Genomic DNA, 23,242 nt, shown 5'->3' on the forward strand with positions numbered 1-23,242 from the left:
CCCTGGAAATAGTGAAGGATTTGAAGAATCAAGACCAGTGGATACTGGATTATGTAAAGCTTAGAGGTCCCCTCCTGCACTGGACAGAAGTTCACCTGAGGGAAGGTGTGGTCAGAGCACTATTTCCAGATCCATGCTGTGCTGGTGCAGTGTTTGTGCACTGGTTATGCAGACTGCTCCGAGAGCACCTTCTGGAGCTGTGGGCCCTTTATCTCCTTGTGCTGAGTCTCATAACCTGCTTATCTGCATCCTGTCCTCCTGACTGGATGAATGTGCTGCAAGCTTTGCCCTGACCCAGTTTGTACAGCAGTTGGATGCCAGAAGGATAAATTTGAACAGAGTTCCTGGAGGAAGATGTAATTGTGCTCACTATCTTTGGGATTGCAGAATGCCATTGTTTTAAATTACAGAGCAGGCACTGACACCTGATGGCACCAGGTTTTCCTTAAATAACAGCCTCCTACAACAAAAGGATCCTTCCAGGTGTGGCTCTGTTTTGTCATCCTAACCTCTGCACCATTAGGCTGATTATCTGCTGGCAGGGGTGTGCCCAGATGCTACTGGTATGTAAATTTAACCAAATGTATGTTTTAATGTGTACAAGCAGATCTAGTGTGTATAAATTACAAGTATCCATGAATATTCAGAAAAAAATTTGCTGCTGTTGTGTTTGGGTCTTGGCAGCTGTTTGTGCTTGTGAAGTTTAAACAAGGATTTAAGGTTTTTTCTTCTAAATTATTTTCTTGAAAGGCTTGCATTTTGTGTGATAATAAACACTCAAACATGCTCATTTCCAATAAAAAGCTTTCTGCCACCTAGAATGGTTTTCTTGTGCTAATCAAAAACATAAATTACTTTGTGGGTTTAGTTTAATGACAAGCTAAAAATATAAATACTAAATAAGTGGTAAATGACACATCATAGTAACTAGATGATTTAACCTGTGAGTAGCTGAGCTACTTTTAATAAGAATTGAAATTTGACAGAAGTGCAGAGATGGGATTGCTAATACTTTAAATAAAACTCTTAATGCTGGAAACATTAAAATGTAGTGCTGATGCATTATTTTGGCAGGTTTGGGTGTTTTGTGGGAATTTTTGCCAAGAAAGGTTGGACTAGATGATCTTTAAGGTACTTCTCCAGCATGGCATTCTATGGTTCTGTCATGTTTACTTCTTTAAAAATGGAGGATCACTTATTTCTGTTTAAGATTTCATCTGCTTTGTGTGTCCACTTCTTAAAAAGAAAGTAGTTTTTCTGCTTTTTCAAGCCTTAGAATTGTTAAGTAACGAAACAGAACTGAGCTAAGTAATCCTTTTTCCCCATCCTTTCCCTTCTGCAGTATAGATCCCCTAGCTACAAAACTACAGTCCAACAGAGGTAAAGGGTGAAACCATTAATTGTTTTTTCTCTGTAAATTTGCATTTAGCAAAAGGTGACTTGCAAGTGTGTTAGAACTGACTCTTAAGATGGGAGAGGCTAACATGCTGTGTATCTCATTTATAATCCCTTCAGTAATCCTAATCCAGGTTCAGGCCTGTAGCCTTTCTTAAGGATCACATGAGAGAGGATTCTTTAAGGCAGTAATTAAGTCGAGGGGTCCACACCTCTTCTGGGCTGCACATGTACGAAGACATGGCCTGTCCTGCTGCGTGCCCAAGGGAGCACCTCACTTGATTGCATTCTGAGGAGTTTCTGCATCTGTAATCAAACCAATCGCTTCAAAGATCATTCATATCTTTGAGTACAGAATAGAACAAAAATCTACCAAGCGGAGAGCTTCTATTGTGTTTATCTCAACAAATCCCTAACTTAGGAATTGGCAAGGTAAGTTGCATTTTTCGTTTTATTTTTGTGACAGGGTGTTATGTCCAGCACCCGTAGTTTGAGGTGAAATATCCTTTTTATATACTGAGCTGTATACAAGCTTCACCATCTCCTTTCCAGCTACAAGATGTGCTGAGTCCAATGTACACATGGGCCATACATAAGTATTTACTCCTAGGGGCAAGGCAGGATTATCACTTTCCCTAGTGCTACCTGAGATTTGCTTTCTTGAGAGAAGTATTTGGTTATTTTATCAATTAATCTGTAGCTCTTAAAACTGTTGCTGTTTTCTTTCAGTGAAACTTTCCTTCTGATGTCTTTCAGGTTTTTCCCTGTTAAAATCTCAGTAAGTCTGTCTTCTTGTTGCCTTCCATGTTCTACTCATCTGTCCCCTCAGCTGCTGGACTGTCTATAAAATGGGCAGGTTAGTGGGGCTCCTGTTGTGTATGATCCATGCAATGTCACTTTTCCTAGGAGCCATGTTTTGGAGTAGGATTCCTGTTAGCTGTGGTGTTCCTGGCCTGTGGGTCAGGCACCCAGTTCTGCACAGATCTGCAATGTGCACAGGCTCAGAGTATGTGGGATTTAGTTAATGCTGTCACTTGCTTTTGTTTTGAAGAAGTTAAAATAATATTTGTGCTAAGGCAGGAAGCTGACCTAGGTTTTTGTTGTTCCTGTTTTGGGGTGCTTGACCCAAATAGATTTATGTGAGTTTTCCTGAGTTTTGTGGTATTCAATACTGTTATTAAGCAAGTCGACAGCTTGTGTTTGAAGACTTCCAAGAAGTGGTATCCAGTGGCTTGTGAAGTTTTGAAGTCTGGCTGTCATGTGTTTTTCTCCTGTCTGTGGAATATTACCTCTGGTGAACAGGGAACATCTTCCCTACGTGTCTGTGGCTACTTCTCTACTGAGACTCTGAATGGTGGCCAGGACCATGGAGAGGAAGGAGTGGTCAGTAGCTGGTCATTCCCTCGATGCATCATGTTGTCTCACCTGGCTGTTTAGGACAGCCTGTATTTGAGCTGATGCTGCTGTTCAACTTGAGCAAGTCTTCCAGGTTGTGCCTTTCTTTAGGAAGGGAAGGGTGCACCTCACTGTTGAGTGGATGAGGAAGAATCAGAGGTGCTGAGCAGTTGGACTGGTGGATTTTTTTTCGCACTCCTCCCACCCCTGGAACAGGTTTGATTCCACTGGATTCTGGTTTACTGCTGTGTCCTCTTTGGGCTGTGGCCCTCACAAAGATCTGAGGGTAATGAACTTGAAAGACTTCACAGCTCCAGGAGCTGCTTGGGAGGGACCTGTTGATAAGCCTGTTCATATGATAAACAGGTTGGTGCTGTTGCTTATGCTGGTACTCCACAGGTGCTCCTAGAGCACACTAATACTAAGCCATTTCCTGGGATGGATGGCCAAAATTTGTTTCAGGTAGGGCTGCCTGAATAATAGTCTTTGTTTTGCAGGTTAGGAAGGAAATGAGGGAAAACTTGATTCTGTGTTGCCAAGGTAATCTTAATTCCAAAGTCCCATTTCAACAAAACAGGCAGTACCTCTGAACGCATCCTTAAACCAAAGTACCAAACCTTGTACTTAAGTGTTTGCTTCAAATCTGTTCTCCATTTTTCAAAAGTCATCTGGAAGTGTCCTAGTTCCTGAAAAAGGACTTTTTTTGCTCATGTTTGCATTTTTAAGGGTATCTTTAAAGGTACTGATCTCGTTGAAGAGCTGAAGCCACCTCCACCCCTTGAAGCTGGCACAGGAGGTTACAAATAAGAGCCCCTTAAGTGTTAGGGATCCTGATTTTGTGTGCAATTGTCCCTTGGAGTAGTTAACCTGAAAAGTTGTCAGAGCACCTGCATTATTTAAGCATAAAGGCTGTAAAGCACCAGATCAAGTTGGATATAATTCAGTGGTGATTTCAGGCCACTTCTGACACTGATATGAAATGATGTTAGAATAAAATGAGAGCATTGCTTTGTACCTTCCTGTTGCATCATCCAGTTACTGTGAAGATGCCATGGTACAGTTGGGCATCCTGGGCAAGGGAGAGAATTGCAGCACTTGCTCTGCCTTGGAACTTTGCCGTGCTGCAGTGTGGCTGAGCAGGGCTCACCTTCCTGAGCCAACGTGGCACGTGCTCACCTTACGCAACACCGGACGTGCTCCTGCAATCAGTATTTTTGGATCGGAGCTATTCTGGGAGGAGAGATGTGGGATGGGTGCAAGGAGATGGAAGGAGGCACAAGGATTGCAGGAGGTGAGAAAAGGAGAAGGACTTTTCTCTCTGCTGGGGAGAAGCACCTCTGTAGTTGCTCTGTCCAGACTCCTCAAAACCCTCTGAGCTGTGCTCTCCTGCAAGCACCAGGCTTAACACTTTTACAGGTGTTTATTTCCTTTCCTCCATTTCTCAGCTTTCTCCCCCCCACAAATTCTGGGTTAGATTTAAAATCTAATCATTTTGCATTACAGCCTGGGGCTGCTTTGGCAGTAGTGTGTGACTGGATTTTTTTACCGGGGGAAAGGTATCTGTGAATGGCATTCTGGTTGTCCTCAAAGTGAGGTAGTTCAGAATTTGACCTGATCTGGATATAGGATCTGTTTGCTCTGACCAGAGCTTCCTTCCAGTTACCAAAGTCTGGCTGTCCTGCCCTTTTATGCTGGCAAGCGATGGCATCATGTGCTCCTACACTGTAGTATATGCATGAGGTGAAGGAAAGCAGTGTTTAACAAAGCTGATTATTTTCTTATGATAGGTAATTGTTGTTTTAGACTTATCTACCCTCCAGCTGTGGTACTGCACAGATAACAAGATTAAATACCATGTGTGTTCATCCCTCATAATGAGTTATCCTTCACAGGTGACTACATGCATGAATATTTGTCTGCACATACTGACGGGTAATCAGTCAACTTCATGGCTTTTATAGTTCCTGACCAGTACTGAAAAACTTTTTACACATCTGCCATACAATCACAGTATCTAGATATGAAAGTAGGAAAGGTGCTGAACTGGTTCCTATTTATATAGCTGACTTGAAATTGGAAAGAGCGAGACAAAAATCCTCATTTTGGGTCATCTGAAAGACACCCAAGTAGCTGGTAAAAAACTGATAGTGGTAATTGAGCACGAGAGGCCATCTGATCATTGATCTTAAGTGTTAATATATTTAATTGTAGATTCTCAGCACTGTGGGACATGTTGCAGCTGTTTTGATTCTGACTGAATGGTGTTTGCTGCATCTCTCTGGTGGTTTTGGTGACACTGGGCCAGTCTGCAACACTGGAGCATTGGTTGGAGAACATGGGATCTGGTAGTTCTGTAAATGTCGATTACAAGTACTCCCTGCAGAAGTCTGAAAATGGTGAGTGATTCTTTGAGAAGTCATCTTTTCCTGTTTGCTGTGTGTGCTTTAAGGAGGGTGCGGTGGATGTGTTTGTGCTGGGTTACCTGGTTTTCCTGATAGCACTGAGGTGAGGTTCTGTATTTCAGCATCCTGTGACAAGGATTCTCAGCAGAAGATGAACAGGCTTGAGAAAACAGCAGCTATTTAGGCCAGGATTAGATTAAAATCAGCCCAAACCTGACCAGATATGAAGCAGCAGTTAAAATTGACACCTAATGGCCTAATGACTTGCTGGCTAAAGTGTGTGTTGTCGGGTGCTGGCAGTGAGACAGACGTGCCAACCTGCTCATTCTCCTGGGCTGTTTTCCAAGGCTGTTAGTGGTGCAGGACTGGTAAAGCAGAAGCATTAACAAAGCCAAAATAAACCTGGCTCTACAGAAGGTGAGATGGTGTGGCTACAAAAAGCTGAAAAGCAAAGTGTGCCTTTTTTTCTAATTATATCAGCACAATGCTCTTAATCTCTGCTAATGATCTTAACCTGTTTATGGCTCTCAAAGCTGTAACGATCAATTTGTATGAAACCCTCTGTGTGACAGCACCAATTTTGTGTGTGTGCCTAGATCTGCTGTGGAACAAAGGGAGTTTGAAGGGGATTTTACGCATAGGGAAACGTTAAAAATAAACTTTCACTTCTTTATTGTTTGTGTCAGGCATTGGCAGAAGATCAGGATGGGGCCAACTGTTTGCAAGTGCTTTGAAAAGAAAAGGGAGATAGTGTTTAGAAATTAAGAAAGTAGGGATACACTGACATTGTGCTTTTTGTTTGTTGAAAAACTCCACCTTTTAAGTTACTTGTCTGTCACCCATAGCACCAGAGAGCCATGGACTTCGCTAAGTTCAGGGTTATTTTCAGATAACAGTGTCACACAAAACCAGTTACTTATTTGAAACCCTGCATTACATCTGATACCTCAGCAACAGTTTCCCATGGCAGTAAAAGCTCTCTGAATTTCTTACCTTTGGTTCTCAATCCTTCAGATCTGGTGATCTGCAGATGAGGAGCTGCTCAGGACTTTACACCCACATACAGTGTGCCAGGTGTTGTCTAATTTTACCTGTACCAGGTCCAGGGGCTGTTCATTACAGAAAGTGTAGCCAGCAGAGCTGTTCAACTGGCCCTGCCCTTGAGTGAAGAAGGGGATGGGGAGTCCCTCCTGTAAGCTGATGTGTGAGCTATGCTGCTTACACAAGTGTTCATATTTTGGCTTGAGTGCTGCCACTCTGCAATGCTTTCAGGAGCTTATCATGATACATGGCTTGGACCCTCATAAAACGTGGATGAATCTTTCTCCCCCTTTTTGATTAGTTTTATCTAAACTGCTACAAACCCTGCCAGGTGAAACTCACCCAGGTAAGCTGGTAAATTAGAATAACTGGCCTTGCAGGTATTGCAGAGTCAGTCTATGTAAAAGCAGAATAAAAAAACCAGTGCCTTGCCCATCTGAAGCTTAAATGCTGTGGATGGTGGTATATGTGCACTTGATAATGTGTCTTCCCTAAGTTCTATTTTTACTGTTTCAAAGGATCTGGTTTTGATTGGCATGTGTGGAGTCACCACTAGGAATTTCTTTCCAAGCCCAGCAGACCAGTAAGCATTTGCTCAACATGAGGGAAGGCTCAGGCACAGAAGTTATACATGAATAACTGGCCAAGTCTTACCTTCTTGCCCACGACTTCACCGCGACTCAGTTCCCTGCTGCACAGCAGCTGTAACACTTGTCTTCTTGTGCTCTGCAATTCCCAGTGCTGAAACAGAACCATATTTAAAAGGATTATTATTTTCAATATGTAAGCCATCAGGATATCTTCTCTAGGGAAAGGTCACTGTTTCCTGCTGGAGTACGTGAGGGGTGGTTTATGTTATGTAATTAATACAAGCTAATTGAATTAATATGATCTCTTTGTCTCTTGCAAGCCTGGAGCAGCCCTTTGAATAGGGGTGGGGGATTTCCTTAATCAAGTTCTTTTTTTTTCCCCCTGCACTCTGCAGTGCTCTCTCTGCTTTGGTGAATGTGACGGCCCTCTGACAAACCATAATGCCGAGGGAATAAACCACCTGCAGCAGGGCTAGCTGCCTAACTCAGTTGTTTCCTCTAAATTTCAGGGCCAGCCTGTGGAGAGAGTAACCATCCCTCCCACCTTCATTTCAAGCATTGTTAGAAAATGTTTTAAGCACAGGGCTCAAGGGTAGGGATCCAGAAAGGAACAGGAGGGGACACAGTGTAATCAGAAGAGAAATGCCAAGTAGCAGAGCTAGTGCAAGTGGGGTCAAGGCCAGCTAGGGAGGATGGAGGAATTTCTAGAGGTACATAAAGTTCTGTGGCAGAACTTGAAAAAGGAAATGGGAAACTGCACCAGTGTACTTGAGTCTAAATATGCACACATCTTAACTGAAATAATCTTTTAATGAAACACTGGAATTGGGAAAATGCAGAGGAATGATTATGTTGAAAAGATCAGGGCAAACAGCTGTCATTCTGAAAGAAGTGCCTGGTGCTGGTGATGGATTGAACCACAAACAGGCAGCTGGAAATTCCTGCCATCTCATTCTTTAAGTGGCCAAAGCTGTGTTTCCCTTTTTTTCCACTGTGGGTGGTAATTTAGTCTTTATTGTGAGGTAATGGTATGTTAACATTTATGCTACAATAGATTCCCTCAAGTTCTTCCAGAACTGCAAAAGCTGAGGTATGTATTTGGCATAAAGGGAGGTAGACAAACCCCATATTTCTAAGGCTCTGGAAGGGGACTTGGTGTCTTATTTCCTCCCATCTCTTTGTGTGGCCCAGGTCAAATTTCTGGTTTCTTGAAGCCTTGGCACCCAGAGACTGTAAGATGGACATGAAGATGGAAAGGGAGGAACTGTCTATTGATACTGAAGAATGTGTTTGGATCTTTAAGCTGTTAATGGTGGTGCTGAGAAGCCAGCAGTGGTGGCTAGGAGTGCTTCAGAGGTCTGGTCAGGCAGGATCAGGCCAACCTCTTGCAATGTGTTGAAAAGCGGATGATTTATTACCCTTAATATTGAGGTGCCAGAGTACAATTAGTGAGGACTTTTCCTGTAAAAGGGAGGTTGCTCTACAGTTTTCAGGGCTGGTGAAGGAGCAGTAGCAGGGCACCTCAGCTGGGTTCTGTTTGTCCCCCAGCTTTCAAGGCAGCTGTTTTGATCCAGCAGTGGTATCGGCGCTATGTTGCTCGGCTGGAGATGCGCCGCCGCTGCACCTGGAGAATCTTCCAGTCCATCGAGTATGCCTGTGAGCAGGACCAGATCAAGGTATGGTGCCAAGGAAGTGGGGAAACACATAGCAAGGTGTTTCCTGTGCCACAGGCTTGCTTGGTTCTGTCTGCTGGCTGGTAACCCCATAAGTGCTTCAGTGGGCTGAAGACTGGGTTTCGTGCCCCCTTTTAGCCTGTTTGATTCTCTGCCTGCTTGTGTGTGATGAAACCTGAAGTTATGAGCCTTGAAAGAATCTTTCATTAAGATTCTCTTAGATGGCTGCCTTGCTGTCAGGCAGGGAGAAGGGAGGGCTTGTAGTTGTACTTGTGCCTGTTTGGCTGCAGGTAAAGCTACTATTTGCCTTCATCACAAGGTATTCCAAACTTGCATTGGTACAGTGCAGTTTGTTTTACATACTGGACAACATGAGAAGGGCAGACATAATAATTCCAGAAAGATGATCATGCTAAGTTGCCACTCTGCAGAATTTAATTCCAGGATGAATGATGGGCTCTCTCTCTTGCAGCTTCACAACTTCTTCAGTTACCTCATGGAGCAGTTCACGCCAAGCAGCAGCAAAGAGAGTAAGTTTCCCTGTGATGTATCTGGAGCCAGATGCAGCACTGCAGGTGGGGTCTCATGATCCCTGCTAAGCAGGGCTTTGCAGAGGCCATTTCTGGAGCAAGAAGCCATCTTTCCTGACACATAGACATGGAAATTTGTCCCTATAGCCTTTCCCCACTGCAAATTCTGTAGTGGTGTCGAACCAGGACCCAGTTGCAGCCGAGCTAAACAGCTTTTCTTTGAAAATTACTAGAATGGTACCTTGAACTAATCAACTTTTTCTTGTCTCTCTCTTTTGAAAAAAAATCAATTAAATCCCCTGATCTGCCATCCAGGGGATTTTATCAGTCGCATGTTCATAAGTGGAGAAAGCTACAAAGAGGCAGAGCTGGAAAAATACTGTGACTATGAATCCATAGAGGTGCCAGACTCTTACACTGGACCCCATCTCTCTTTCCCACTCCTTCCTGACCATGCAACTGCCTTGCTGGAAGCTTTCAAACAGAAACAAGTAAGGATCCCAACAGGAATTACGCTTTCCCCTTCTTGGTGGGGGTGTAGGGTAGATAACTTGGTTTTAACCTTCCCAACAAGCTAAACTGACTGGAGTGTAATGAGCTGGCAGGCTGTTAAACAGAGGGGGATGGAAATGATATATTTTCCCCTGCCATGGGAGTGGTTTTCTTTCTGAAAGCAATTCTGACAAAACTGAAAACTTTATGTGGAGGCGTACCAGTATCAACCAGTACCAGTATCAACCTGAATTTTATTTCTAAAGGAAGAAATCCATAACAGCTCATGTTGAACCTCTTTCTTATTTTTTGTTGATATTTTTGCACTTGTAAAAAAGCGTAGCATGGCCCAAATGGAAACAGCCAATTAAAATGTTTTGTGCCACTCAACTTTGACTTGCATTTAAAATGTAAATTGTGAGGTCTTTGAGAAAGTCCAGTACCACTTGAGCAGCACTAACAGAACAAGCCCTCGTACAACTGCAGTGTTCTGCTGCCATCCTCAGCCAAGGTACTGAACTGCAAAATAGGCCAAAATATCCCTTCTCCAAAAAAAACCCAATTCCTAAACCAAATGTCTTGCGTCCCAACTATATGAAATGCTTACACCCTGGCTTTGAGCAAATATATTTCTGCAGGACACGTGGAAACTCATAGCTTGGTTTAATGTGGAAAAGCTAAGAAGGATCTAGAGGAGCAGCCTCTTACCTGTGATACTGGGCTGGAATTTCTGTGGAATTTGTCCCAGGGCGAGTTTCTCCCATCTGGGCTGTCCTGGTGGGGCCTTTGCAGACAGAGCCGCGGTGCTGCTCAGAGACCACTGATTTCCTGCTTTAATCCCTTGCCTTTCTCCCAGTAGCAGCTCCACGCTCGATATGTCTTAAACCTTCTGCATGAGACCAGGAAGCACCTCAAGCAGCTGCCAAACATCAGCCACGTCTCCACCTGCTACAGCGAGGAGGTCACTGTGTGTGGTACGTCAGAGGCTGTGGACGCGGTGGGAAAAGCATGGAATGGTAGGGAGAGCACAATGCCCTCCTCTGTATTTAACGTGGAACATGAAACACAAATGCTGTCTGTAAGCAGTGTGATGCACTGAGAGGCAACTGTCTGTCTGAAATACCTGGGTTGTCTTTGTTCTGTCACCCCAAACTTGGAGAAGTTTTACTAAATCACAGAAACTGCCCCAGTTGAGGACTGGCCTCAAAACTTCTGGATGCAGTCAGCTTCTGGAAAACAAACCTTTCTCTCTCCAGTATCCTGTTAAATGAGAATTTAGTTAAGATTGTTATTTTGTATGCAAAGCTTTCTCCCACATAATGACAATCTTGTGCTATGTTGTCACTGCAAGAGATAAACAAAATTTCTAAGTCACTCTTCAGCAGCTGGTGTATATTTTTAGCTGTCCTTTTGAGGCTTCAGCTCAAGCCTTACATCATGTCCAGGCACATTGCCTTACTGTAAGGAAACTTTGACTTTACAGTTCCTGAAGTGTTTCAATGGTTGTTAACTTATAAAGGATATACTTGATAGGAAGTTAGTGTCTTTTTAAGTTCAAGGTAAACACACTGACTTGTCTTTGTGCCTCTTAGGAGACTTGCACGGCCAGCTGGATGACTTGTTCCTCATATTTTATAAGGTAGGCACTGAATTTGGCGAGTGAGGCTGGCCAGGCATTGCGAGAGGTATCGCAAGGTAGGCACTGAATTTGGCGAGTGAGGCTGGCCAGGCATTGCGAGAGGTATCGCATGGGTCATGCTGAGAAGTGTTTGCAAAATGGGGCCCTTCATGTCCAGTTCTCCAGGTCAGTTTAATTGGTTTTAAAAGGCTTCATAAAGCAGCAGCTAGCTTATTCCCTTGGGGACTTTGAAATCTGATATCCATGTCCATTTTGGAAGTGCCAGTGGGCATTTTTTGAGTGCTGATACCAATGGCAACCCTTGCTGACTTCCAGCTTCCACTGCTTTTGGCACTGGGGCCCTACAGGATAAAGCTAAGTCAGGATGTGTATTGTACAAGGTAACTTGGGACAGGAGTGACAGACTGTGCAGCTGGGGGGGGAGGAATATGGAGACCATGGGGAGGCCTCTCTTGTAACATCCGCCTGTTCCTTGCTTTTACAGAATGGCCTTCCTTCCCCTTCCAAGTCCTACGTGTTCAACGGAGACTTTGTAGACAGAGGCAAACAGTCCCTTGAGGTCCTCATCATCCTCTTTACCTTCCTGTTGATCTATCCAAAGGAGGTTCACCTCAACCGTGGGAACCATGAGGACCACATGGTCAACTTACGGTACGGGTTCTGTGTGGGGCTGAGCGCCATGTCGAGGGTCTTGTGTGAAATCCCACTCAACTGCTGTTCTCCTGTTCCTTTAGCTATGGCTTCACCAAGGAAGTGATGCAGAAATACAAGGTAGGCATATGTGTGTGTCTCCTTTATGTGTGAGACTTTGAAGAGTGGATGCTTCATCTTTTCCTTTCTGACCTGCCCTCCTAGGTGCATGGGAAGAAAATCTTAAGGATGTTCCAAAATGTCTTCTGCTGGCTGCCCCTGGCCACCCTGATTGATCAGAAAGTCCTTATTCTACACGGGGGCATCTCTGACACCACTGACCTGGACATGCTTGAGAAAATTCAAAGGGACAAAGTAGGTTTTATTTCCTACTTCCCTTCCTTTGTTCTGCAGCGTAGTTCCCATTGCATATTAAATCCATGTGCTCTCCCTTTTGTGCTGTGTCTGAGCACCATGGAGTCCATAAAGAGATCTGATGGGTACAGGACCCAGCTGTAAACCCAGAATGGCACATCCAAGAGGTGCTAATATCTCTCACAGTTCATCAGCAGTTGATGACAGCAAAGGGAATTGGAGTTTGAAGGTTGGGTCACTTGGTCAGCCAATGGAAGATGATACAGCTGGAGCTGTGGGTTTCCAAGCGGTGTGATCAGCTCCATTTCTCTAATTTCTTTCAGTTTATTTCTGTATTAAGAATGAAGAAAAGGAAGGAGTCCAATAGAAAAGTGGAAATGCGGGACATAAACGGGGAGAGCAAATCAGAGGCTGATGCAGCAGGGAACGAGGCAGCTCCCAGGCTATCTCTGCAGCCCCAGCCAGCCCAGGCTCCCAGCACGGCCAACAGGCTGGAGTTCTCCAGGTGGATCCGGCAGACGGTGCAGGAGCAAATCGACACGTGCCGCCGGCTGGTGGACATCAGCGAGTCGGAGCCAGAGGAGCTCACCTACTCCAGCACGGTCTCCCTGAAGTATGGGGATGAGCCGTGCCAGCCTCATCAGGAGGAGTGGCAGCAGGTGAGGAGTCTCTGGGGCCCTGAGCTGGTGGGCCGTTGGTGCTTCCTGCAGCAGTTGATCCTTCAGTGCTAAATAGCTAGTAAGGGCTGTACTGTGAGCATGTGATGATCTCTGCTGCCTGGGGATATTTTGTTAGGTACCTGTGCTACCTCCTTGGGGGACTTGGTTTCTCCTCTGTGTGTTCTGTAACCATGGGTACTTATTCCACATTACATAAGACATTCCAGTGCTGCACATCTTTTCAGTGTAAAGCTGTATATTGAGGTCAGGGTTAAAGAGATTAAACTTTAATCCAGATAGTGCTTACTGAGTCAGCACTTGCATTTCTGGAGGCTGCAGAATGTCTTGGGTAGAGAACAAAGGAGTTTAATACTAAGCCTGCTTGTGCCCTCAGAATCTGGTGGGCTTGCCCTGGGACTTGTGCTTTGGGATGGAGAAGGACAAGCAAGGCTCTTGGGCATCTTAGAGGCAGCAAAGGCAAAGCTTGTATCAGATCTGATTTTTGGACACCTCTCTTTGTCCAGGCACTTTGGGTGTGCCTGTAGCTTCAGGCCAGCAATACTGTCATCTCTAAGGTGGCCCAGGTCTGTGACAGCTCAGCTGGAATGCAGGAAACATTTCTGCTCCTCTGCACTATAATAACTGCAGCAGTGCAGGGAAAGGATTCAGAGACTGAGCTATATTTGCCTAGTAAATCCTGACAGGTGATACCTGCTGTGGATACACTTTATTCAGTGAACTCTTCCAATCCTTTCAGATCTTAGACATTCTCTGGAGTGACCCCATGCCTCAGGAGGGCTGCAGAGCAAACAAGGTGCGAGGTGGCGGCTGCTACTTTGGGCCTGATGTGACAGAGAAGATCCTTGAGAAGTACAACTTGCAGTTCCTTATCCGCTCCCATGAGTGCAAGCAAGAAGGCTACGAGTTCTGTCACAGGCGGAAGGTCGGTGTGAGGGGGATGGCTCGTGTCTCCATCCTTCCAGGGTAGGGTTGCTGTAGGAGTGGCTTTTCTCAGCTCTGAGTTTCTTCCAATGGGGCTTTAATTACATGCAACACCACTGAACAGCCTTACTGGGAGTTTTTGAAGTGTTTCCAACTGTTAGGGCTGTCTGGAGCCACCTGCTCTGCTGGGGACGTGGCTGTGCAGGTATAGAATGTCCTTGTGTGGGGCATCAGGGAAGGTGTGAAACCACTTGTACCATGGCCCCCTACTAAGTGCAGCTGTTCCTGAAGATGGCATATAAAAGGTGTTACTGAGCTGCTGCAGCCTAGCTCTGCTCTCAGAGGACTTGGTGTTGTCACTTCAGTGACTTCATCAGGGGCACTTCCTGACTTCAGGCAGTGGCTTTGTTGGGAAACCACAGTGAAATCACAAGCCCAACATGTGGCCAGGTCCATGAGATCTGTGCTGCCCTTGTGGAGCTTTCATGTGTAAGGCTTCCAGGCCAGCTGCAACCTCACTCTCCCTTTTCCACATGAAGCAAGGTGTGTTCACAGTCTGGATTCTAGATGGGATCACATATGTTGTTTACGTGTACATATATATTACAGGATGCATGTACTGACTGTAAGTGCCTCTCTTTTTTTGGGATTAGGTGCTGACCATATTTTCAGCCTCAAACTACTATGAGATTGGCAGCAACAGGGGAGCCTATGTGAAGCTGGGACCAGACCTCGTCCCTCACTTTGTTCAGTACCAAGCAAACAAGTCGGCCCATATGCTCACTATGACCCAAAGGCAAGGTGTTCTGGTTGCTCTGGATTACAAATCAGAATTCCAAAAGGGAGAACTTTGTGGGTTTTGAGAAACTTTGATTCTGGAGCTGAACTTTCACAGCTTGATTTTTCTAAATAATATCCTTCGAGGAGGATTCAAACCTTGTGCAGAAGTTAGAGGGAGGCTCCTCAAGGGTTTTAGGAGGGAGTGTTACAAGATCCCAAGGGGATTTTTTTTTTTACAGACTGCTGATTTTTTTCTGTTTTTCTTTTCAAAGTCAGCTTTTAACTTTTGACCTTTGAGTTCCCTTCTGTTTTATTACTGCACATATTGATGTGGAGATTTGCTGCATCAGCTGTAGGGAACTGTGCCCTGGGCATGCAGTGCCTTGCCATGAGCAGAAATGCAGCTGTAGCTGTGCAGAGCAGTTGTATGAGGGTCTAGGAAACCCACAGACAAGCCAGAGGACTGGGAAGGTGCAACTTCTCTTGCAAGTCCTTCATGTGCTTCTCTCTGTTCTGCATCCTCCAGAATCAGCAGAGTAGAGGAATCTGCCTTCCGAGCCCTGCGGGAGAAGCTCTTTGCTCACACCTCTGCCCTCATCAGTGCGTTCAAGGCCTACGATGAGGACAACACAGGTACAGCTGAGCCGAGGGATGTATAAGCTAATTCTCTGGTAGGGCAAGGTTGAAGTGACAAAGTTGAGTGAGCGGCTGGTCGGGAGACCCCTCACTTCATGTGCTTTCAGCTGCCAGTGTCCCAGAAGTCTCCATGTCTCTTTCCCTCCAGGAAGGATCACACTGAGCAACTGGGCAACAGCAGTGGAGTCAGTCCTGCGCCTGGGCCTGCCCTGGCGAATGCTGAGACCGCAGCTGGTGCGCAGCACGGAGGATGGCATGCTGGAGTACAAATCCTGGCTGGATGACCTGGCCATGGAGCAGCGGAGCCAAGAGGTAAAGGACTACCAAGAGGTAGCTTTGGATGCAGGCTTTCCGGTGGGAAAACTGTGTTTCACTCTGAGTTGCGGCTTCCTAATTATACCCAGCAAATCCAGCTCTGCAATGGTCACAGCCTGGAAAAGTGCTGTTCGGAAGGGACAGGCTGCTGATGGTCCATGCAGTTGCATGGAGGGGCTAGTTATCACACACTACTGGCACATTCTTGAGAGCGAGAAATGTTTGTGTTTATGGGGAGGTGTGCAGTAATCACTCAGGACAGAGGGCTGTCAGAAGGGTAGAGTGAGTCTGATCATGTTTTCTTTCAGCACATCCAGTCAAGCCTGCTGGAAGTCATTTACCGGAACAGATCCAACTTGGAGACAATATTCAGGATCATAGACAAGGACCATTCAGGTAAGCAGGTGTGCAGGGGGTGTTGGTGACTTCCTTGTGTTCCCTTCTACTTTAGGGCTCCCTTTAGTACATACAAAAGCGTTTTTATTTAACTGTTTAAGGCTTGGATCCTTCTGCTCCCTCCCAAGCTTCTGAAATGTCATTGCATGTTTCCATAAACAGGATGCATTTTCAAGTGTGTGCAATCCAGCTAGAGAATTAATAGTTCTTTTTTCTGGAGGAGTTCAGCAGAAAAATTGTGATGTGAGCAGTGACAGTAATGCAGTGTAATTGGGATCTGGAGTGTTACCTGCTTTCAAGTAGTAATCTCCATCAAATTACTTTGGGAAAGAGAAAATAGTCTTTGCCTTTTGTTCTCACAATTTGTATTATGTCTCCTTGCTGCTTTAAGTTGTGTTTTAGTCAGTGTTCTCCACACTAGGAGATGGAGTTGCAGCATGTGAAATGCTTCTCCACAGGTCTTATCTCGTTTGAAGAATTCCAGCAGACCTGGAAGCTGTTCAGCTCCCACATGAACATTGAGCTCACGGATGATGGCATCAATGACTTGGTTCGCAGCATCGATTTCAATAAGGATGGGAACATTGACTTCAACGAGTTCCTGGAGGCCTTCCGCCTTGTCAGGCAGTGCCAGGCGTGAGAGCCCGCAGGAGGCTGTCATGTCCAATGCCTTCATGTCTGAGCAGCCGGGACCGTGTCCCACCCAACTGCAGAGTGCCTGTGGATGCTGAGTGGGGAAACGGAAGGCGGGTACCCCAAGCAGAGACCAGCAGCTCTGACCCATTAGGGAGGCAACAGGCAAAATACATGCCCTGCAATTCTGACCATTTGTACAGGAAGCTATATTTTAAGTAGAAATGACTGTGCAAGGGGAAGATGCAACTTAGTTACAGTTCTATCTTAGTTACAGGTCTATCCGAAAGTAGTAAAATGGAAGTAAAGGTATTACTTGGTTTTAACAAAGTAGCGCCTATTTGATCAGGGGTTTCCTTTTAATAAACAGTTTTTTCTAGACTGCTGTTTCTTAGCTGTTCTTGTTTTCCCTAGCTTGTAAGCTCTGTGAGCAGCAGTGCTGTTCCAGTGATGACATGAACTTCTGCTGGTGTTCCTTTGCTGTGGTAAGCTTGTTCCACAAGTTTGAAGCAACTAAATAAGTGCAGTGGAGCAATACTTTTGAAAAAAAAACACCTCCAAAGTGCAACACTGTCTCTAGCAGGGGGTCTTGTTTTAAGAAAGTGATTGACGTAACTGACTTTTTCAAAACCAAGGGAAGTGCTCCCTGTTAGGGAGCCTGTCCTTCACATTCATGATATTTTCAGAGCGTGGTACAACTGTAGCTTAAGGGGAGCGAAGTGTGTGGGGGTTTGAAAAGCTTACAAAGCAGAAAAAAAAAAGGTATCTCAAACACGCAGCACAGTCAGACTAGCAGGGGAACCATGGCAGAAGAATTCACTTAAGCTACCTCAGCCCCTGAAAAAGAGAATTTTACAGTCATTTGAATTCTTTAAAGAGCCCATGTGAGAGCCTGTATTGCACAGTGCAGACACTTTATTAATTGGAACTGTCCTTTCAAAAGCAAACGAGTCCTTTTCCCACTTTTTTCAATTGTAATGAAACTAGGCTTCCACAAATACTCTCTCATGACTACACATGCTGCAGCATGCTTAGGCTGTATTTTGGGTTTTTCCATCTATCAAATTTTATGAATGGGATTTATTTTGTTCTGGTGGCTAAGGGACAAAATTATTCTGCTTCCTCTGTTTCTGCTGTACAAACTCGTACTGCAGGTAACACAAGTTCTTTTGTTTCAGTTATTATCAGTGAATTTTTTAATGGGGGGGTTAAAAACCGCTCTCCACTGCATGGAGTAGGTACCTGCCCTGCAGCACTTGCTACCAGGTAGGATGTGTAAGGGAGATGGCTCTGTATCTTGGTTTGGGGACTGAGGCTGCCAGCAGCTCTGTGCCCATTACTTGCAGTGCCTGGAGCAGAGTGAAGTGCACTTACCTGGAGCTGTGAGCAGCGTCACTGATGTAACCGAGAGCCAACACCACACACCAGTTATTACAAAGTCAGACTGAATTTATTACTCTTGGGCAATTAAAAAAAGGCAGAAGACAATGTCCAGACATCCTGTTACTTAGAGGGGCACCAAAGCTCTGTATAAATCACATATGTAAAGTGATAAAAACATGACCTGCAGATCTCTGCAGTCCAAAGGAAGAACAGAAACTGGAAAGAAGTTCCTGCAGCTTGCCCCAGTAAACTACTGGTATTGCAGGGACCAACATAGTTACAGCAACTAACATCCCCGTAATGATTTAACTGTTTACACAATGTTACTTGATTGTTTTAACAGAAACACGGAAGGGGGCTAAGCTTTCCACAAACCAAGTCACAAGTGAAGCAATCCCCTCAGCACTGCATTTCTAGGACAATGCTGTTGTAAAAAAAGGAGAGAAAAAAAAGAAAAAAATGTACAATAGTACATATAGTTTTATAGTAAACCAGTATCTGAACAGATTCAGTTTTCCTTCTTTTGTTAAAGCATATACAGCTTTACAAAATATAAACCTTCCAAAGGTCAATTTTAAAAGCTTAGAAGAGGCTTTGCTAATTCTAAAGGTAACAGCCAAAATACCATTGCTCCTACAAGATATGTTTTATTTTACCTCAACAGTTTTAGCCTTGGAAGGTGAACCATGAACTTGACTAACGTGTTCTGTGTAAGCTCAGCAGCATCCAGTCAACTGAAGACTCCTCCTCTGATGGGAATGCTCTCGTTCAGCCCGTGTTCTATTAGCTTGATGTCTTCCAAGTCATCCTTGATGATGCTGATTAGGTGACTGAGCCCTTCTTGCTGCTGCTTCAGGTGCTGCAGGTAGTTAAAGAAACCAGTGTGAGCACAGTCCAACTTTGCAGACTGTAAGTAATATTTCCCAAAGGTGTCGTGACTGGTGCCTCTGGCACACGGAGAAGCCTGGCATAATTTCTTGGAAGAAGGAATAACAGCATTTTCTGCACTAAAAGCCTAACTCCACAGAGTGGTTTTGTGTAACATTGATGCGCTGGCATTGAGAACAGCAAACAATTCCAAGAATTCTAGGTATAGTCAAGTGTGTATCTGGCTTAAATGAAGTTCAAAGAGGATCCTACCCAGTCATACTTACTTGCTTGATTTCCCTTAAGAGGTCTGCATCTATGTAATAGCGCTCTTCAGCTCGCACTGCTCCAAAGTGGTTCTGCATCCTGATCTGGGACATGAGCTCATTCAGTCTGCCCTGCAGGAGAAACAGGCTTCAATCAAACATCTGCCAGAGCTCCACCATGTACTGTTGCTTGAGTCACCAGGACTGGAACTGTTGCTGCTCATTCAATTTTTAAATGTTTTGGAAGATGTACAAAGGGCATGTGACTCAAATACTTCCAAGAACTCAAAAATACTTAAGTAATTATTGGTCATGCAGCAACGTCTGCAATGCTAGCCTTGGTAATGCTGCTGGACTGCTGACAGCTTTGCACAACAAACATACATGCATGGTTTGGAAAACTAACTTTTTTTGGTAAGAAAAGAGTAGCAGAGTTCTACTAACTACCTACCTTGAACTGTGTTGGTGCATTAAGTTCGCACTGAATTGTATCCAACTGTACACGGAGCTGCTCCTCATCTGCTTGGATGGCATAACCACTTTTCCTTTGGATCTCCTGCTTTATTAACACCTACAAAAGAAGCCTTATAGGTTCAGTAGAGAAGACTTGGCCCATCTCTTTCCCCACCACTCCGTTCATATGTCTTTTTGTCCTTCTTCCAGCATGGGTCTCATTGAACTTTTCTGTCACTTAGTCTGCTGCTCTGAGACACCCAGGAGCCACAGGACTGCCCTAAGAAGGGAGAGAGAAGGTTCCCAAGTACCATGGACCTAAAGCTTTCCCCAACAGCTCTGCCTGGTACTTAAATGAAAACCATTTAGCTGAAGTCAGAACTCCCTTTTCAACACTGGTTCTGCACAAGCTGGCACAGGTCCTCCTGCCCTCTCTGGCACTAGACTGTGTGTCAAAGGAGCTATTTACACTACCCCTGTTACCTGTAATGTTCTGTGAGAAAGCGCCATCAGCTTCCTTTTGTACTGTGCAATTTTTGCCATAGTTGTCGTTTGGTTTTTCTGCAGCTCGCTGATATCTTCTGATATTATCTGCAGAGGACACGGAGGCAGTTGGAAGTCAGAGGAGTTTGTGATAACAGAACACGTCACTCCTGATTTGAAATGGGGAGTTTGACAGCAGTACCCAGCCCAGCAACTTCATGTCCTTGCCACAGATGCTTTTAGAAAGCCTTCTGCTACCTCAACTATTCTCCTTTGTATTTGTTTTCATCTGCAACTGAGATTTTCAGAAGGCATTGGAAAACTGGTTGCCTAGAGTCCATACCAGCATACTTTCATTGAGCTAGTCTAATTTACTCTAACAACACAGCGAGCTTGACCCCGAAACAACAGCGAAACCATGCTGCTCCCTTTTGGGCAAAAGATATATTTAAGAAATACATTAACAACATGGTTCTGGTTTCAGTTTTCAACACACAGGAGCCACAGGGGGAGGTTTATTTTAATAGCACATCTTTCAGTAGTAGCAAGCAGTCATGATAACGATGAGCAACCTTACATCTAATCGAGTTTGATGCTGCTTGGTCATCTGATCTTGGACCTTCAATCTTCTCAACAGTTCCTTGAAACCCACCATTGGCACAGGAATAAGCCTGAAAAAACACAAATGTTTCTTGCAACACATCTTTTTTTTTTTTATTGGACATGTGGTATAGATTAATAGTTATGAATAGAGTCTAATATGAAGTTACAGATAATCATGGCCTTTTGTAAGCTAATAAATAAAAATATCTTCTTTTGCTAAGATCTAGTGTCCTCACTATTCCCAACAACCTGGTCCTTTGTTGTAAAGAAATCAGCCCAAATTATCTGTAGCTACTGAGGGTACAAAGGTGCATCACCCTCAACTGCAAGAAGAGGGGAAAAAACCGTAATGGTTGCAAAACACAAGTCACAATAACTAGTGCAGGCACTGGAGGACACCACAGCTCTGAGTCATGTGAGTAAGGCTCTTTATCCTGACAGCTCCTAAGCACCTAAAGGGTAAAGGGATTAACAGAGGCACTTCTAGTAATCTTCAGTGTTTGCAAGCAGATCAACACTTGGCCAAGTTCTTCTCTAATATGCTTCTTGCAAGTTACCTGGAGGGTACTATGCAATTATTATCTTTCTCCCCTTTCCAAGTTTTGTTACAATACTCAAACTATTGGACTTACTTGTCAGGATCAGGATTATCAACTTTGGCTTGTTCCCATATAATAGGATCAACACCTGGAAAAAACAAACAAAGGAATTTTTTAGTATGGATAAATCTGAATAGCTTTCTCATCTTACAGCTCTTAAGCAGGAAAAATTGCTATGGCATACACAAACCCTATGAACTATGCTGAACTGTGACACAAATTAAGGTTAATTAAATGAGGGTAGTTCTTAAAAGTCCAGTTCCTGAGCTGTGGCAGTAAGTTCAGTCCCAAAGGCTGTCACATGCCCCTGCTTGTTTGAGGGCAGGGGAAAGGAACAACCCATATAATTCATACATTAAAGGGAGAAATTCCTACTGTTTCCACTGTATTCCACACTTGGGTCATCTGTCCTTTTCAAGTTGTGTAAAAAAACCAAATATTAAAAAAATCAGTAAATAAATGATCAAAACCCAAAACCAGCTGGCAAAGTAATCCCAGCAAGAACTAGCTCTGATTTTTCTGCAGGAGTAGGCCCAGTTCTTTTTGCAATCCTGATTTCATAGCTTTTCATATCTTAAACACAGACATATATTAAAGCTATAGACGTAAAGATAAGTTATCTTATGAAATGGCATGAAGAACACTTAACTACTCTAACACAAAGCTGCATGTGCACTGTGTGTAGCCCTTGTAGCTTTCGAAGGTGTTTTCCAGTGGGCTGACACCTGCGTTTATCCCCAAAAGCAGAGCCCACGTACCGGCAGGAGGGTTCTGCAGGAGCTGCTTGACCTGTGCTGGGGACAGCTCTGTCCTGGCCATGGAGAGGCTGACCCCCAGCTGCTGCAGGGACGACTTGATGTTGGCTTGCTCGAAGTGGGTGTAGAGGGTGGTGGCGGGAACTCTCCTCGAGGTGCCGTTGGGCGAGCGCTCCACAACGTAAATGATCACCTCTGTCCTGAGTAAGGCAAAGCGCAGAATGTCAGCAAAGGGGCAGCAGCGTGCAGGAACTAACACAACAAAACCAGCCCGAAATCCAACCGACCACTTCTCCTGGCTGGCTCTTAACTCCCTTTAGCTCACCGAGATGTGAAGTACCAGTAACTGCAGGGTTTAACACAGCGAGGCAGAGAGAGGAAAGCTGTGCATACCTTTACATTATATGGTGACACTAGTACTACATTGGGAATAACCTAAAACCTCTGGAAAGGTTTACTGCCTTAATAAAAAGCAATATGAAGGAGTGAGAGATACAAATCGAACTCAGGATGAATAGATCCAAAATCAAGGAGAAGGGGAGGCAGTACACTTAAAGCACCAACCCTCTCCAACATGCAGTACTGGATAAAAAGGCAGAACTATGGGAAGTTCACATACTGGTCATCTGGCATCGTTTTAACCCCTTCGACGTTGACAGTGAGGGTCTGGTTTCCCCCCAGAATTTTGTGTAGTGACTCCACGAGCTGCTGCTGCTGGCTTCGAATATCTGCTTCTTTTCTGTTAAACACCAAAACCACGAGGCCATCTTCATCTTTGTTGTTGGGCATTAGACTGTAACCCACAGCCTGCAAAGGGACAAATGAAAAATGAGGATGTATTACTCAGCAAAAGTATATCCAGTGTGGCATGAAGGGGACAGGATAAACCCCTCTGATTAGAGCAATTGGTTCAAAATTTAACTTACAACATATTCAGAGCTGCAGAAACATAAAATCAATCCTTCTCTAAATCATTCTCTCACACAAATATCAGTAGAGCAGCTTTTGAAACAGATCGGATTTTTACAAAAAGTTCCTAAGTAGCGATTCCCCATCTTAAAGAAAAACCTATGGATTGGGAGTTCAGCAGAGCTGACAGCAAATCAGGAACATTTTAAAATTTACCCTTTTCCCAAACAGCAAAAGGGACCAGAGGACCAGATCTCATTACGTGCAGAAGCAGAGTGGCAGCTTTCATCTCCTCTTGCCTAAGAGCTGTCACACCAACACACCACAGGTGACAGGGTGGACAGTGGGGGCTTTTTGAGGCCCTGACACTGCATGTGGGTGGGTGACCTGCACCTTTCCCT

At 44.6% G+C, this 23,242-nt stretch overlaps 2 protein-coding genes across 6 annotated transcripts in view; one reads left to right on the forward strand and one right to left on the reverse strand.

Moving 5' to 3' along the window:
- NUP54 (nucleoporin 54) overlaps window positions 1-23,242 on the reverse strand; it is a 64,395-nt gene that overhangs the window by 34,670 nt on the left and 6,483 nt on the right. For 4 of the 5 annotated variants that reach the window (XM_017836731.1, XM_017836735.1, XM_017836732.1 and 1 more), the window contains 9 exons: window positions 22,552-22,739; window positions 21,936-22,132; window positions 21,211-21,265; window positions 20,553-20,646; window positions 19,976-20,083; window positions 19,491-19,610; window positions 19,061-19,171; window positions 18,563-18,765; window positions 6,888-6,974 (listed from right to left, as the gene is read on the reverse strand). In XM_017836731.1, the coding sequence (XP_017692220.1) occupies window positions 18,637-18,765; window positions 19,061-19,171; window positions 19,491-19,610; window positions 19,976-20,083; window positions 20,553-20,646; window positions 21,211-21,265; window positions 21,936-22,132; window positions 22,552-22,739 (1,002 nt within the window). In that variant the 3' untranslated portion in view covers window positions 6,888-6,974; window positions 18,563-18,636. Of the gene's footprint in view, window positions 1-6,887; window positions 6,975-17,954; window positions 18,766-19,060; window positions 19,172-19,490; window positions 19,611-19,975; window positions 20,084-20,552; window positions 20,647-21,210; window positions 21,266-21,935; window positions 22,133-22,551; window positions 22,740-23,242 lie in introns of those variants that run through there. The other variant, XM_017836733.1, reaches the window with a different exon arrangement.
- Window positions 1,127-16,605, forward strand: PPEF2 (protein phosphatase with EF-hand domain 2). Its single transcript, XM_017836715.1, has 17 exons — window positions 1,127-2,251; window positions 5,002-5,186; window positions 8,372-8,499; window positions 8,969-9,026; window positions 9,342-9,517; window positions 10,378-10,492; window positions 11,111-11,157; window positions 11,642-11,808; window positions 11,892-11,928; window positions 12,013-12,162; window positions 12,486-12,821; window positions 13,579-13,764; window positions 14,417-14,559; window positions 15,070-15,176; window positions 15,328-15,491; window positions 15,803-15,890; window positions 16,349-16,605. The coding sequence occupies exons 2-17, from the start codon at window positions 5,126-5,128 to the stop codon at window positions 16,528-16,530; spliced, it is 2,145 nt and encodes a 714-aa protein (XP_017692204.1). The 5' UTR covers window positions 1,127-2,251; window positions 5,002-5,125; the 3' UTR covers window positions 16,531-16,605.

The sequence above is a fragment of the Lepidothrix coronata genome, unplaced genomic scaffold, assembly GCF_001604755.1.
Source record: "Lepidothrix coronata isolate B3197 unplaced genomic scaffold, Lepidothrix_coronata-1.0 Scaffold283, whole genome shotgun sequence".
NCBI lineage: Eukaryota > Metazoa > Chordata > Aves > Passeriformes > Pipridae > Lepidothrix > Lepidothrix coronata.